Source organism: Lampetra fluviatilis, chromosome 2, assembly GCF_964198595.1.
Source record: "Lampetra fluviatilis chromosome 2, kcLamFluv1.1, whole genome shotgun sequence".
NCBI lineage: Eukaryota > Metazoa > Chordata > Hyperoartia > Petromyzontiformes > Petromyzontidae > Lampetra > Lampetra fluviatilis.
The window spans coordinates 3,261,516-3,278,564 of NC_136276.1; the positions used below are offsets into that span (position 1 = coordinate 3,261,516).

Sequence of the window (17,049 nt, forward strand, 5' to 3'; positions counted from 1 at the left end):
ATTACAGACACGGGCTCCAGTGGGTGTGCTTTAGACATGCACTCAATCTCGTTTGTTTGCTGCCATTTGTGGCTTCCTGAGTTCACATCCCGGTCAGGGTCAACTTTGCCCATAATCCTTCTTGGTTTGAGCAAAATTTGACTTTTCTGCTGGGTCAGAAGTAAATAGTGAGTGTCTAATGGTCTTAACGGGTCCCTGCCATAATAATATGGAATTATATTTTAAAATAGAGATGACTATTGCTCATGAGTGCTCCAAAATAATCTTGGGGAAAAAAGGAGGTCCTATGTCCAGCAAAGGCTTAAAATCGAGAGTACATGAATTAAACAAAATGCACCAAAATAAACAAAAATCCACAGAGATATACCAAGCCTACTATTCCCCGAACATGCATGTATGTATTTACATTAAACTGGTCAGCAGACATACCAGCACACGGAGATAACTGAAAAGCAGCCACGACAAGAAAGTCCACAATGACATGCTTAATAAGAAGCAACCATTTTGCTCGGATTTATATTTTTTGTTACCATTGCATAAAACGATTTCAAAATGACAAAATTAAATTATGATTCACTTGCCTCGTGAAGAACATTCTTGACAGGACATTAAAACAATTTATTCAACCTTGTATGGATAAGAGGCCTATTGAATCGAATTCAGGAGTTGTTTTGTGGCTTCATGATTCTCATTGAAGAATGTAATTTTTTTACAAACAAGCAAATTAATGTTAGTGGTCAGTATTTTCTTAAATGCAGCGTGAAGTGAGAGTTATTGTGCCTCTTTAATACGCTGTGATCCAAACAACACCCCGGATCTACATATATACTGTACGAACTTGCATACCTACGCAATTGTTCAGCGTATGTAACATATTACATGCGGTCTTTAAAATTGGCCGGTATACGATATGGACATATTCCGTGCCGGCACTTCCCACAACACCAAATATGTGTTCCGGGAATGTTTTCTCTTCCTACGCGATGATGTTTCTGCAGAGAGAAATCGGCTGTTAACATATGGGCTACAGGACAAAAATAGGTCGCACTTCTAAATACTGCTTGTATGTATGTACGTGGACTAAGCTGAACACTTTTACCCAGAGCTTTGTCGCGCACGACTCGTACGCCCATTCCACAGAACATGACCAAAAAAAAAGATAAATCCTCATCTGTTCTTCCAATACGGCTGACAAAAATAAGGCATTATGTTTTTCAACTTGGGGCAATAAGATCTCACGGGGAGTGATGGTTGGAGGGTGGGGGGGGGTCGAGGGGGGCGGGGGGTTAGGGCAGAACTTGGAAGCTGCTGCAGATTCCTACACACCCGAGGCTTCTCATTGGACTCATAACTCCTTTACAACCGGACGCTTATTATGGCACGTCGTCATAACGCCAGTAAACAATCCTTGCAAAATAAAAACATATTTGCAGCAAAGTAATCTCTTTATACGACCGTGCACAGAGCTATTGCGCTTGCAGCAGCACGGGAAGCAGAGTGCGCTACTCCACGTGCCAAGACGAGCTGTCTGTGTGTGTGCATGTGCGCGCGTGTGTTGGTATATGTGTGTGAACATCCTACATACAAATGATCTGCTTTGGAAATGCCTCCACTCTGAGGTCCCACCGTTAGAACAAAAAAAAAAACTATATCCCACCCGTGAGAAGCGGGCAAAGTGTTGGGGGCAAAATGTGACAGTTCACATTGTTGTTTATAATTAACCAGACGGTTGATCAAAATGCTGCTCGTTAACAAAGGGCATGACGAGCAGGACAGCCATTGATAATTGGCAGGGCTCCCCTAATGAATGGGTAACTTGAGGGCTGCCTTGTGCATTGTCGGGACCAGCCCATTGCTCCTATCCCCCACCTCATGTTTTGCCCCCCCCCTCCTCCCAACCTTTTCCCTCTCTCATCCTTCCTCCTCTTTCTCCAACTCCCCCCTCCTCTGTCTCCATCGATTCCCGTCCCCCCACCTTCCCACACATGTGGGATGAGTGGTACAGCCCCACAGGGCTCCCAGTGGCCACTTGTTTGGTGGGCTGTGAGTGGCACCCCTCTAAATGTGGCCCATTGGTATCGGCTGCTCTGGCGGGAGTTTGGGGGGTGAAGAGAGAGAGATACAGAGAGAGAGATGATGCCAACCGTTCGGGATGAACATGTGTGATGGGAAGTGCAATGTGCTGTGGTCTGTCATAGTGTAGAACGCTGCGGTCTGTACTCAAGTTAGTGGTTGCAGCCCTGCATGGTGCAGTGTGGAACGAGTGGTGTTGCTGCTGTCTTGGTGTGGTGTTGAATCTGGCTTGCGACTGCTGCAGCTGCTCCTGCTGACAACGCAGCGTTTTAGTGTGGTGCAACTGTGCGTCGTGCTGTGCAACTTCACTTTTCGAGTCGTCTGGCGTGTTCCTCGTTGCGTCGTGGCGTTACCGCGGCGTGGGTGACTGAGAGTGGCGCTGAGGCTCGCTCCGTCCTATCCTCCGCCGTGCTCGCGCCGCGTGGCCTGCCGCCTCGCCGGGATGCCCTCCGTCTCTGTGCGCCTGCCGTGTCGGCGTCGAGGTCGCCGCGTCTCCTGGGTGTGCGTCTCCTGCAGGCTCGTGGTAAGTTCACGAGGAGAGTGTGGCCAGTCTCGTTAGGTCGGACTCGCATGGGGGGCGGGGGGGGGGGTAAACAAGTGCATGGTCAATCTCTTGACTCGCCGGTCGCACGGCGGGGAAGCGTTGCGCGTGTGCCACATCTCGCACAAGTCAGACACCCACGATGTTCACGACGTCGAAATTGCGGTCGGGATGATCGTTCGGTGGCTGCGAACACGGTGCCGCAGAAGTGATTCCTTGCGATCGGCACAGCATGTGTATGTCACACGCATTTCGCTCGCTAGCCAAATTGTATTTTCACTGCAATACGAATGCTGAGCAGCTTTGTCGTACTGTGTACAGGAAGGGCATGTTATGTTTTCTTCTTCTATATTCTGGTGGTGATAGAGTGCGTCATTCTGCTGTCATTGAACTTAAAGCTGCTTTACAAGTGTAACGATGCTGGTGTTTTATTCCGCATTCTTTACGATTTGTTAGTATTCATTCCTGGTTGTTATATTTATTTTAACGCAATGACAAAATGTGCATCACGTACATTTAAAAAAGAATCTCACCTATAATTGTTGTTCCCCTTATAATGGCTCAGGTTTCCCTTGAAAATACATTTTGCATATCTGTTGAAAAAATGGTGATGTCAAGTCAAAACATGATTGTTATTACTGTTGTTGTACACAGCAACGGTCTTTATTTAGCCAAGACAGAATCCCAAGACTATTTTTTACTCGGGTTCAATTGGGGAATTGTGCTGTCCAACTTCACAACCAGGACCCTGTGTTTTACCATCAGCAGATGTGATTTCTTAACACGGGATACAATCTCAATATCTCATTTACAAGGCCCTAAATAAAACGGCTGATTGATCGGTTGACCGCCGCATTCATCTCGTTCAGCGCGTCCTTGGAATTCAGCTGAGACCAAGTTCGTGTTTGTGAATGAATGCCGTGGCACGAGATGGAGCGGGCCTTGGTGGACAATCGTCAAGTTCCTGGACAGACCCTAGGCGCCTTCATGCCTCTTGTTTAACTTTGACATCAGCCATGTGCTTCGAACAAAGCTGCTGAGCTTGATCGTATGCCGTTTACTAATATTGTCTTGCCATTGTGCTGCTCTGTGATATTCTTTTGCGTTGCATGTGCTGTTCTATTTATATATTTAGCGTTGCTCAGGTGTGTGTGTGTGTTTTTATGGCTTTGCTTTATTTTGTTCAAAGTTGCATCGCGCGTGTGTCTTGTGCTGCGTGACGCTGTGTCGTGCTTGATCACAGCCAACGTAATGGTGTTTGCGCCGTCTTTTGTTGGAGTCTATTAGAACGCATTGCATTTCTCTGACATTGTATGTTGTCAATTTGCGTCGTATTACTTTCCCTTGAACTGTGTTGCGTTTTATTGTCTTGCCTTTTATCTCCCCGGGTAGTTGCGCTGCACCCATCAACAATCGTGGGGTTGGGTTTCTCTCGTGGGAGGGGGGGGGCCGGGCGTGCAATCTCTCTCTGCATCCCAGAATAACATTTGTATACGTGCGTATGTGTTTGCGCACGTGTACGTGCTTGGGCACTCACTGACCCCAGTCTGCATTGCCACGGTGTGTGTGGGTGTGCCGTACGTGGGTGTGCACACGCGTGCGTGCACACCACCACATCAAGTGCAACCGCGTGGTAGCGAGCGGAGAGGAGGGAGGAGCAATCTTCATGCGCAATGCATCTTCCTTCGCCAAGTTAAGCCAACCACGGGCACCGTTCGTTGCCTGTGATTGTTGTTCATTCAAACGGAACCCTGTGAGCGCAGAAAACCGCGTGGGTCACTGGCAAACGCAAGGAGCGCGACTCTCCCGCTCGCTCGCTCAGCTGACCGCTAAGACGCAAAGTCACGTGGAGAGGACACGATGCAACTCTCAAACGGCCTCTGGCGCGTGCGCTAAACCATCACTACGTTATCCTCTTTTTGTGGAGGGGGGGGGGGGACTTACGTTGGATGTTGAGCACAGCAACGAGTGTCCCACAATCCACCTGCCCGCATTCTCAAATGCGCATTTTTGGTTTTACTCGCTGATTCGGACGCTTGCACACTCTGCAGGCTCCGCGAGTTAGGCCGTCGTGTTCAAGCCTCGCCCGTCGTAGCGGTTTAACAAAAAAATGTGTCCAATTAAGGCCATAGAATGGAATCTTCTGGGCTTTTTTTTTCTCTTTGGCGTGTGCGCAATGTGCTCGGCCAATCCATCTTTGAGTCATTATTCAGAGTTACGGAGCAAGAGAGACTGTGTGACTTCCACGGGGGTCTACAATCCTCGGCTCGCACTCGGTACCATGATATCTGCAGCCCTCGTTCCCTTCGCATGCATCCGTGTGACATCTGCGATTGCATTAACACCATCACGCGATGTCTGTTATCATTGTCACACGCGAATGCGAGGTCTATAACCCCTTTGCTTGACACTAACTCACGCGGCATATTTGGTACTCGTTTCGCATTCGTGTGTGATCTATGATCATTGTGCCAAGCTCAGCTTATGCGTGGTCCGATAAGACTCGTTTTCTGACTCATTCGCAAAAATCTACGACCTCTGGTCTGAGACTCCCTTGCAGGAAGCGAATAACCTCTGTCCCACGCTGTCACGCGATGCGCCGTTAGCATGAAAGACGCTCTATAAAGTGGATGCATGTAGTAGTATTATTATTATCATCCCCGCTCGCTCTCACAAGCCTCAGTGTGGGCCAATGGTCCCAGGAGGCACGTGTGCGACTCCGCGCACTCCGCATGTAGATTCATGTGGAGCGACTGCCCTCGGCGGGGGGTTCACTGGACGGTCGATGGCCCTTTTGAAGGCGATCCAGAACTTTGGGCTGCTTCTTTTTGTGTTTGTTTGTTGGCGTGGGAGTGGGGCCACTGGTCCCATGCTTCATGTCAGAATGTAAATTTGGGTTGTTCATCCGCAGCCGCTCGATCTGTGATAAAGGAAACAAACAAAAATAATTGCAGCTGTCTTTGCTTCGTTTTACAATTGTGAATGGCAAATGCAAACGCTGATTTGTGTATTTATCCATTAAAACACGAATGTATTCACAACACCTTGTTTATAAGATACACCATACTGTACTAAATACACTTATTGTAAGCACTTGGAAAGACCCATACCTAAATATGCATGCTCACGATATTGTAATGTTACCACACTTACCAAGTACACGTACACCCTTACACTGATATTTATACACGGGACAGGTCGCAAATATATTAAGCAGTTAATATTAATTCTGAGACTAATGGTACTTGTATCAAATCCTGTTTGCGATCATTGATTGTTTACATTGTGTGTCAATGATATATTTATGTTGAATTGAGATCGTTGAACTGATCAAAAGACTGTAAATACGAGACAAATGAATGAGACGAAACAAACGCGATATTAAATTGACAGTTGCTGGGAACTGGAGAATGGTGGTGCAGTGGTTAGCGCACTGCACTATGAACCCCACGATCTTGAGTTTAATTCCCAATGTTATATTGAGCTTCAAGTAAGTGGTGAGTGACAGCCCGACCATTCGTGGAGCCTTTATTCACCAACCCTAACTGACCAGCGTGGTGAAGTATGGTCAAACAATCCCCACAGCAGACATGGCGCAGAGAGGCCTTTGCTCAGCAGCGGATGACAAATTGATGTAATACTTATAACTACAGCCACCATCATCAGCATCGCGATCCATGGGCAGATAGCCCGTAGGTGTCCACTGCACATGCCGTCATGTGCTTCTACTTCTCTCTTGTGCCAGTGTGCTCAAGTAGTGCACATCAATCTGGCACCAATAACACAGGACAACAATATACGCTACACCCAAATAAATACATATATAGCCATGAAGGCACAAGAAATCCAGTATGTATATTCTTTGGGTCTTTCTGTAAAGCCACGTAGATAGAAAAATTTTACAAATAAAAATAATAACAATATCACGACGTTTCGATCGCAACACAAGCAATCGTCATCAGCTGAAAAATATAGCGGGAGAGCTGCTGAGGCAGTAAAAATATATGGCGGAAGCGCTGCTAAGGCAGGGAGTTATAAAAAAAAAACACAAATGGATTCATATTTTGAGGCCATGGATCTTTCCCTTGATGTTTGGCTATTTCCAAATGAAACGTTTTATATATTGCTCGAGAAATTGGTTTGTGAGAATTTCTCTTCGACTACCGCTGAGCTCGAACAAGAATGATCGGCACGTTAAAATCCTCGTACACGTGACTGTTGAAATTGTTTGACTGTGTCGGGTGGCGGAGGGTTTGACGACACAAGTTTGGTCCGATAATGACATGGCCTCACCCACAAATCTAGTTTGAATCAAACTCTCTCATTTCGCCTCACACCAACCCTTGCATGCTACTTACAAAGACAAAGCCCCCTCCCCCCCGTAGCCTGGACAAGTTGTTGGGACAAGTGCTGTTAGTGAGCATCTATTGAAGGCTGGCGCGGCACACGAAGGGACGGCGTGGCTACAACCATGCCCGGCCGTCTTCGTCTCCCCAGTACCGATGTTTACACACGGAACCATGTACTCACTTAAGGCTGAGTTGACCTACACACACAAAAACACAAAGATCCCCCGTATAGCCTGAGCAGACTGTTGGAGCAAGTGGTGTTAGCGAGCACCTATGAAGGCCAGCACAGCACACGAGGGGGTGGGTGGCCAGCAACACGCCCGGCCGCCTTTGTCTCCCCAGTGGCGATGTTTACACACCGCACCAGGTACTCACTTAAGGCTGAGTTGACCTACACCCACACACAACCGCACACACATGCTCCAGCCCCAGGCCCATCCGTCAGGCTGTGGTGTGTAATCAGTAATTGCCACTGCGCTTACCATGATCCTATCAATTGCTGTCAGGCAGGGCTAATCTCAGCTCATGTGGGTCTGATGGCCTAACTCTGCCTTCAGGGAGGCATGGGTAGGTGACTTCAAAGTGTTTCGCTGTGCTTTTTAAAGCGTTGGAATTTAATTAAGAGATTTCACGTCCGGGGTGTCAGCTTATTGTCCGAGTACACAGCTCAAAGCCTCAGCACCAGAGCCAAGCGTTGACGAATTCGTTTGCTGTTGCAAGACAATAAAAGACAGGGTGGCGGGACGTAGCCCTTTCTGGATGAAATTATATAAAATAAAAACCTGTCTAGTTCAACGATTGCAAGAAAAGGTCTGTTTAATTATCTCATTTAGAAAAGGTATGCTGCCGTGATATTCCGTATTGGTTTGCACACTGGACTTGCAATCCAGAGAGGTTGCTGGTTCAACCACTTGGCAGGGCAGTTGGAAACAATGGGGCAGGTGTCTAAAATCCCCAAGCCTCCATCCACCCAGCAGTATAAATAAATAGGTGTCCCACAGTGAGTCAATCGGTAAGTCGTTTGAGGTAGCGCGATGTGAACTCCCTCAGCTGGTATGCAGGGAGGCGTGGGTTCGATCCTGACCCTGATGCATGTATATTTGGAGTTTGTATGTTCTCCCCGTGGCCGTGTAGATTTTTCTCCGGGTCCTTACGAATTTTCTCTCCACATTTAGAATCAACGCGCGTTTCGAGTATTTGGCTGCTATAAATTTCCACGTGACAAGCCACTTCGTTGAGCTATCATTTGTGGTCAGGTCGTTTCTGAAAAAAAGGCTATATAGCTCAGTAGACCTTACCTGGTAAATTAGAGAATACTTTAACAGTGAATTTCTTCAAACATATATAGCCAGCGTGGAAGAGTAGGCCAAATACCTCATATAGGGGCTCTCTAGAGCTCGCCAAAGTGACAGCCCTTCCGCCAGCAGTCGCATGAGCAAGAGATTGCAGGGTTGCACCTTTTTAAAATAAATGTTGGAATTTTTTGACGTAAAGAAGGGAATTAATTGTTTATTTATGCATGCAGCCACAAGGGTCTTGCTGACTTGTTTGTTTCCATGTGTTCTTGCAAGTTTTCCAGTTGTTTTTTGTAAAAAAAACTTAGTGGTGGGAGAGAAGGCATGCAGAATTTAGAAACATTACAAACAAACAACTCTGGATAGGATCTCCACTATCCTCTTCCCCATGGGGAATGACCGCTTCCTGGATATGGTTCAAGAAAACTGGCCAGGAAAAGAATGGTATCATGGAGAGCTTGATGAAAACAATGGGAAGGCATAGAGGCGGAAGACATGCTTGTGATCAGGGAACTTTTATGTATCAAGTCGTGGGGAGACTGGAACAAAAATAATAATGCTTTTTTATCACGTCAAAGTGTATATTTTTTCAACTAGGCAGATTCAGACTGGGTTCTCGTCACACACGCAATTAGCCTGTTTCAAAGCAGGATTTAACCACAAATCAATGATCTGTAATTTATAATGACACTCAATAGATTATTTCACCAGTTATCTGGTTTATGATAATAAAAAGCGATGTTCTGCTAGTTTGGATTGAATCGGCATTTGTTTTGTATTGGATTATCCTCATCTGCTTTGTATTGAATGAGTGTTTGGTTGATATATTTGTGAACCGACATTTGCTCGGATTTATATTTTGTTTTACGATGGCTGGAGGTCCTCTGGCCTTGCACTGGGTCTGTTGTGCACTGAAATCTGATGTACTGCAGCTGACAGTCCATTGATAACAACAGTCATGGGGTGAACTCTGCAGTGCTTACATGTGCGGATTAACTGTGGTTGGGTGAGCTGAGCAGCGCGGGTAAGTATACTGTGACAGTGCATGTGCTTAAAGATGCTTGCGTAAATGTGCGTACGCATCGTTCATTAATGACACCTTCTTGATTCTTTCGGTAAAGTCACGTAGAATGGAAATAATAAAATAATAAAAGTAAAACATAATAAAATTATTCTCACGACGTTTTGGCCACAACGCAAGCAGCCGTCTTCAGGTGGAGAGCAGGTCTGTCGAGTAGACAGAGTCTGTCTTGTAAATAGTCTACTCGACAGACCTGCTTTCCACCTGAGGACGGCTGCTTGCGTTGTGGCCGAAACGTCGTGAGAATTATTTTATTATGTTTTATTTTTATTATTTTATTATTTTCATTCTACGTGACTTTACCGAACGAACCAAGAAGATGACTGACTCCCTGCAGTCACGAAAGCTTTAAATCGAAACATTAATGACACGTTTATATGTACGCGATCTAAACCAAACACCTTTAATTTGCATCTCTCATGATATATTTGCGTGCGTCATAGTCCAACAAACCCCAACCAAACATTTCACCAGCTGCTACCAGCGGTGGCATTACTTTAGTGGTTCTGATTTATGTACGTGGCCAACGACAGTAACTTACGTGATAACCATTTGAAATGAGTGGGTTACCAAATCGTTTACTCGTTTTAGCCACATACATGTCTGCTGTGGCCCATGGACTATTAGTGAAGTTGTGTGTTCCAATAAATCGAAAGTAGGTGTTAGAAAATGTTTCTCGGGAAATATGAGTAAAATACTTTTATAACCAACCAACCTCTCTCATATTTCAATGGCCTCAACTGCCACCTCGCAATGTCACCCACCAGCAACATGTTTGACGTTTCTCATCATCTACAAGCCTTGGCCACCAACTATCAACCCGACCAACTACCGAGTGTCACCACCACCCACCTGTCTGTCTGACCAACCACTTCCTATCCTCATAATTAACCGACCAACCGCACAGTCACCCCGCGTGAGATAACTGCCACCTACAAAGCCCACACCACGAGCCACCAATCCTCCATCCTCAATCACAGCCGATCACCCATGCCACTGCCCGCCAACTTAAATCCAAATTGTAAATAGTTTCAAAATTTCACATTCATTCCATACGAACTATCAAACCAACTTGATATATGATTTTTGGGCGCCACTCATTCGAGACGTCCACGTTATAAGTTATTTCGTTGAGCTATCTGAAAACGAGCTATATAGATCAGCGGGCTTTAACCTGGTTATAATAAAAAAAAATAGTACAAATATTTCACATATTGGATTCCTTCCAAATCAGCGCTGAGGGATATCTGAACCAGTCTTACCTAGTTCAGCTTCCCACTTCGCAACTCGTACTGACCGGCGTGACAAAGCATGGTCAAACAACCTCTGACCAACACACCACAGGGGTGTGTGAAGGGAGGGCTTTGGATTAACAAAGGGGTGAATTCATTATGATTCATATATTATTTCATAAAGTGATTGTCGTTGCGTGTGTGTGTGTGTGTGCCACACAGCCAGAAGAGACAGAGGAGGACACCAGCTCACAGGGGCTGCTTAGCGAGCAGGCGACCCGCACGCGCCCGCACACGACAGATCGGTGTCGCGTGTGCTCCAGACCTCTGCACAAGCCAGGCAGTCGCTGCCCAGGTGGGATGCATATGGCTGGCACGCACAAAGGCACGCACGTGCTCACTTAACAAACAGCATCACACCACTGGGTCAGTGATGTTGCCACAGTGCTCGTGCCAGGCTACGTGCACCTTGAGACCCCCTGAAAGTGGCGAAGGCTCCCTGGCAGGTCACAGGACAGACCCAGATGGTATGGGTTGACTGGCTGAGATGACTGGGTGATGCACGACCCGTGATCCCGACTGTTCCAACACGCGCACCCATTAACTAATACACCACGAAGTCGTATACTCACAAGTGCATGCCCTCTACATGCTTGGCACACACAGCACAAATCGCTTGCGCGTGAAGGAAAGAAAATAAGGAACTCGGAACAGCTGCTCGTGTAAGGACATAGCAGTCACACTGCGATTTCGGATTTAAAATTAGCATACATTCGTTATGTCACACACGCATGAACTCCACCCTGACCTAGCCCTCTCTAACCAGAACCACGAGATTAAAAGGAGCTCCCACTTATTGTCATCTTTTCTTTCTAGCCGTCTTTTCTCGGTTCCCATGCACGGCGAATGCGTACACATTAATTACGCCTCCCAAAAGCTTACGAGCCCCCCGAGCAAAATCCTGCGCACATGCTGATACGGCCGTAGTGTGTGTGCGTGCGCTCGCACGTAGCCCCGCGCGTGCGTTGGTTGCGAGCCAGCCGAACGACGAGGGATCAAAGGTGGCTCATGGTGAGGCTGCAGACACCCGGGCAACTTTGATGCACAGCACGAGCGTTTAACGCTCCGCACGTTCGGTGCGCATGGTGGTGTGCACGTGGTGGTGCACACTCACTCCAGCTTATGAAGAAAGCGCACCTGCTTGTGTTACACACTTGCACACACGGGCGTGCGCGCGTACGTGCGTACGTACGAGGTCTTAAACACGTGAAATGAAAAATGTAGGAACCCTTGCCAAAGCCCCCTTCTGCCAAATCCACGCTTATTCATCGATGGATGACACCAGTGATACTATAAATACATTCTGAATAGATTTACACAATTTTTGAAAAATACTGAACCCCACATACTGCCGCCACTCTATGGCCCCACAACTTTGTCAATTCTCCCTTCTTAAACCCATTTTTAAATCCCCCACGCCCACCCCACCCCCGCCCCCACTACCTCATCCCACAATCACCGCCACCACCACCACTCCAGCCTCACCCGTGTCCTTTTGTGCATTGCCACAATGCTCGGAGTAAAGAGTGGCAGTGTGAGGTTGGCGGGGTGTGTGTGTGTGGGGGGCATGTGGGCCCCCACCCGTCCCCCGAGCTGTCACTCTCCGCCTTTGTGTCGTGATGCATTGAGGGACCCGCCGTTGCCCCAGCTCCTCCGCGACCCGCTCGTGTGACTGGCTGCACACGCGCCCGCCCGCTCGCTCGCTCGCCCGCCCGCCCATGAAGACGTGGCATGCCACCATCTCTATCTGTCGCTGCAGCGGCGCTCGCAGGAGACGCCGTTCGTTCGCTCAGTTGGGGGGGGGGGGGGGTGGGGTTGCCTTGCCCGTGGGACACGAGTCGGTGAGTTAGTGCCATGGCCGTGCTGCTGGCACAGGCGTTGTCGCGCGGCTGAATAACGGCGCAGTGGCAACATTCGGGCACGCTCCAGATTGGGATTCGGGGGTTACGATTCCGAGATAAGGCTACATGTGGGCGTATTTATCTGGCCAACCTACACAGTCCATCGTGGAGAATGATGGTCAAACAACTCTCATGACCGCCACGTCGCGAGAAGGCCTCTGTCCAGCGATGGATTCACAAAGCGCATTTTTTTTTTATTGGTTGAAGTTGTATGCCACATTCTTGAGATTTGTGGTGGTGACCGATGCATACTCCTTTACACAGATAAGCACTGGTGATCGATGAACTCCCATGCTGTTGCCAGACTGCCACTTCGTGCCAGGATGTCACTGTTTTGCATGATCATACCAGCAGTCTGAGCACTTTCCAAGTTACTGGCGGCATTTGCACATATTAAGCCACAGACAATTTGAATGACCGTATTATTTTATGTTTCATCATCATCATTGTCACGATCCATGGGCAGAGAGCCTGTAGGTGTCTTCTGCACATTTCGTCAGTTGTTTCCAACTTTCTTCTGTCTTATGTGCTCAAGTAGTGCGCGCATCTTTTTGGCACCGATCTCTCATGTCGTTGTCGAGCCATTCATTCTCTGTGAGGTCTTCCTCTCTTTTCGGTTCCTTACATTTTTCCGATCAACACACTTTGAATTTTTCTGTTGATGTCCCATCCTACACGTGTGTCCAAATAGTGTCAGTTTCCATCTCATGACTACCTGCATCAGGTCTATGTTTAGGCTAATAATAATCGTGATTAATTTAGTGAATCGATATCATGTTATATAACGACTGTACTACAGAGACACATGCACAAAAACTCACAATGCAACTCGTAGAAATACAAAATATATATAGGAAAATATTTACTGTTAAGACATTATGCTACAAACACAAAGTAAAAAAATGCATATACGCACACATTTTAATAACCCTTACAAAAACATTGTCAGGGTTACGTTATTTATGCTTGACAGACAAGAAATAACAAACTCTGGCATGGTTAGCATTAGACTACAGCATCGCTGTGTTCCACAAACGGCGCAGTGTGCATTGATTACTATTGATATTAAATTGCAGCAAAAAAAATGTGTGTGCACTGATACATACGTGAAAAAATTAACACAACGTGTTTTACATTCGCTAAATACATTTAACAGGAAGAGTGCGTGAAGACGAATACAATTCACTTGAATGCAAGGTAGAAGTGAGTGAATATCGATTTAAGCGGCGTGAGCATGCAGCATGTTTGCGTTATAAATCCTGAGCGTTTATAATTGCACGGAACGTTAAGGGCCAATCCAGCTCACCACACGTCCTCCACCGAGCCTGCACCATGGCAACGCCACGTAGTAGTACATGACAATGCTTTGAGTTTTTCATGGCGATTATCGATGATTGAGTGATTATGAAATGTAAATGACTAAACGCAAACAACTTCCTGGCAACCTATACAGCGAGAGTAACAAAAATGTGTAGCAATAGCGGCATTCCAGCGCTTCCAAAGTGCGCGCCACGCACGTGGTTCCTCACCTTGTGCACAGTGCGAGAGTATGGATTAGCGCAGGCTGGGATGGTATGCATCATTTGTAGTGATGCAAACGTTGTGGCGGTGTTGTCGTGATGCACACACTGCTAATGATCTTCTTGGTTCTTGCGGTAAAGTCACGTAGAAGGGAAATAAGAAAATAATGAAAATAATACATAATCAATTCAAATTCTCACGACGTTTCGGCCACAACACAAGCAGGTGAAGACAGAGCTATCTGAAAGACAGCGCTCCAATGAACCGTTTGATTGGAGCGCTGTCTTTCAGACAGCTCTGTCTTCACCTGAGGACGGCTGCTTGTGTTGTGGCCGAAACGTCGTGATAATTTTATTTGATGTTTTACTTATATTATTTTATTATTTCCCTTCTACGTGACTTTACTGAAAGAACCAAGAAGATGAATCCCTGCAGTCACGAAAGCTTTAAATCGAGACTGCTAATGATGACAGATCTCTGTGTAGAGCAATTGGAAATGATCATTCCTGTTCATGTTAACATGAAAACGTGATTTAACCCCCCCCCCCCCCCCCCCACGAATTTACACCCCTTAGCCTCAATGCTATGGAAGTTGTGTTTGCAATCACCTATTTAGGCTGGCACGACACACAAAAGTGGTACTGCGTGACACACATCAAATCCCCTTTGTCTCCCCAATGTGGATGAAGACACCACACTCGGTACTCATTTGAGATCGCGCTGCCCTAGGGAATGCACTCAGAGTATGATCGTACGCTCTCACTCGTTCTTCTCTCGAATGGCATTTGAAACTCAGCGGAGGAATTTGTAACGTACACGTGAAGTTTGGAAAAGCGTTCGATGGAAGAAGATGACAATCCTCTGGTGGTATTCTCTGTTTGTTATTAAAACACAACGAATGTCATCGTGTCGTCGACCAAATGCCCTTCATGACAACACTCAATCGTGTACATTTCATTGCATTTGTACGTGAACAGTGAGGAGTGAGAGCGATACAACTATCTTGGATTGAGTCAAATCAGAGCCAACATGTAAAATGAGTATTGAAGAGACTGAGTTTGTGAACCTTGAGAAAAACCGTTTGAAGGCAGATTAATCTTGAGAGTTGCTACCGTATTTGTGCATTGCTTTATTTGTTCAACGTTACTTTAAAACTAGTCCATCGCCTTACTAAGACCACGAGCCGATACTCTAGGAGGCCGGGATGTGATAGTCAACTGTCAAACACTCGATACATCAATCAATAAAGAAAAATCTTGGATCAGAGTGGCAGCAATCTCTCAGCCACCATTCTCCACGAAGCGGCGCTGACGTGACCACTTGTGCCAGGCTAGGTGCATTTCGAGGCCATGTGAAGCGTCGGAAGGCTCGCTGACAGGAGGTCACGGGACAGATCCACGTACACGCACGCACACACGCACACACGCACGCACACACGCACACACACGCACGAAACACGCGCGCGCGAGCGAATACGCGCATGCACTGCAAGCGAATAAGGCCATGACTATGAAGACACATGGTATGGCTCACAAGAACACACACTGCTGCTAGGCAGTGGGGAATAGTGGGGAAACAAGACAGTTGATTTGTGCGTTGTTGTGAGCACAATACATCTTGGGGTATTGGTTATAGTGGTTTTGCTACGTGTGTATGATGATTTTTTTGTGTGTGTGAGTAGTTGTTAGTAATCACTTCACATGCTCACATGCAGTTCTCCGCATTCATGGCCAAATATGGCACATGCAGTAATGCACATTACGATGCGATTGTACTTGAAAATGTTTGGCACGCACACAAACACCACATGAATGCATAGGTAAGTTAAGCCTCATGTGCAGTGCTCTGCTCGATTTTGCTTCTCAATTGTGTGAGGTGTGATATCAAGTAGCAAATTATAATGATGATGATGATGATGATAATAATAATGACTTACGCTAGAATGTTATGACATATTCACAATTCCTGCACAACAACATAACTCTGTCACTTATCCTCGGTAACTGTGTAAACCATTAACATTATCTCCTCCATATTTCAGTTTGCAAGTATGCCGGCCACACGAAGGCAAGCCGTCCTCAAGTAAGGGGGCGTGGGAGCGGGCAAGGGTTCAAGGGGGTCAGATCACGGGTGCTGAGGTGGAAAGATGAGGACCCTATAATTGACCATCTCAGTGGGTAATTGATTACCTGATAAAAAAACAAAATCCCTTTGGGACTATGGTCACAGATGCTTCCTAATCTGTAGGGCTGGCTGACCAGCTGGGAATTACCTTCACATATGCCTGCACATACAAGGGAACTCTTTCTTTTGAGCCCACTTTAAATCAGTGGGACACGCACTATCGTTTGCGACGGCCTCTCACGGCCCATCACGGCACCACTGAGGGAGTGGTGGAGGTAGCAAGGGACACACCAAGCAACTATTGTCTCTCCCCCCCTCCTGCCCCCCCCACCAATGTTGGTGTTCGCTGACACTGCACCGCGCAAGGCCGATCTGACCTGGGGAAGTGCCATTTGATATGCGGAGGGGGGAGGGGGAGGACCTCACCGATTGTGCCAAATTTTTAGACGTTCAGTCGAGAGACAAGAGCCCACGGCAGAGCAGCGCAGGAGCGCTTGCGTGGTCAATTCTCGCGGCTGAAATCAAAGTCGCGACAAGTGACAGCAGAATGAAGGAGGCTGTCAGTGGGCGGAGAGAGGGCCTGCAACTGGGGTGAGGGGCAGCAGTGATGGGGCATAATGAGGGTGAGTGCACTATTGTGCAGATTTCATGAGCTGTGCACCCCCATGGGCCGCTTCGTTCTTGCGCGCGTGAGCACACGTGCGCGCTCATGCGTGCACCTGTGCGTTGCTGTACGTGTCGTGCCTACGTGTGTGTGTATGGGTTTGTGGGGAGTGATGGTGCCACACGAGTGGCATCATCAGTGATTCTGGGCCTCTCCTATGGGGCGATTTAAACATCAGCACCGAGTGTGGAAACGTCAGCAAAGGCGG

General features: G+C 47.1%; 1 protein-coding gene across 5 annotated transcripts in view; it reads left to right on the forward strand.

The window, feature by feature from the left end:
- Positions 1 to 2,120: 2,120 nt before the first annotated feature.
- LOC144939678 (tensin-1-like) overlaps positions 2,121 to 17,049 on the forward strand; it is a 122,148-nt gene continuing 107,219 nt past the window's right edge. For all 5 annotated transcript variants that reach the window (XM_078866717.1, XM_078866719.1, XM_078866718.1 and 2 more), the window contains exons 1-3: positions 2,121 to 2,596; positions 10,794 to 10,926; positions 16,095 to 16,135. In XM_078866717.1, coding sequence (XP_078722843.1) covers positions 2,516 to 2,596; positions 10,794 to 10,926; positions 16,095 to 16,135 — 255 coding nt within the window. In that variant the 5' untranslated portion in view covers positions 2,121 to 2,515. The remainder of the gene's footprint in view (positions 2,597 to 10,793; positions 10,927 to 16,094; positions 16,136 to 17,049) is intronic.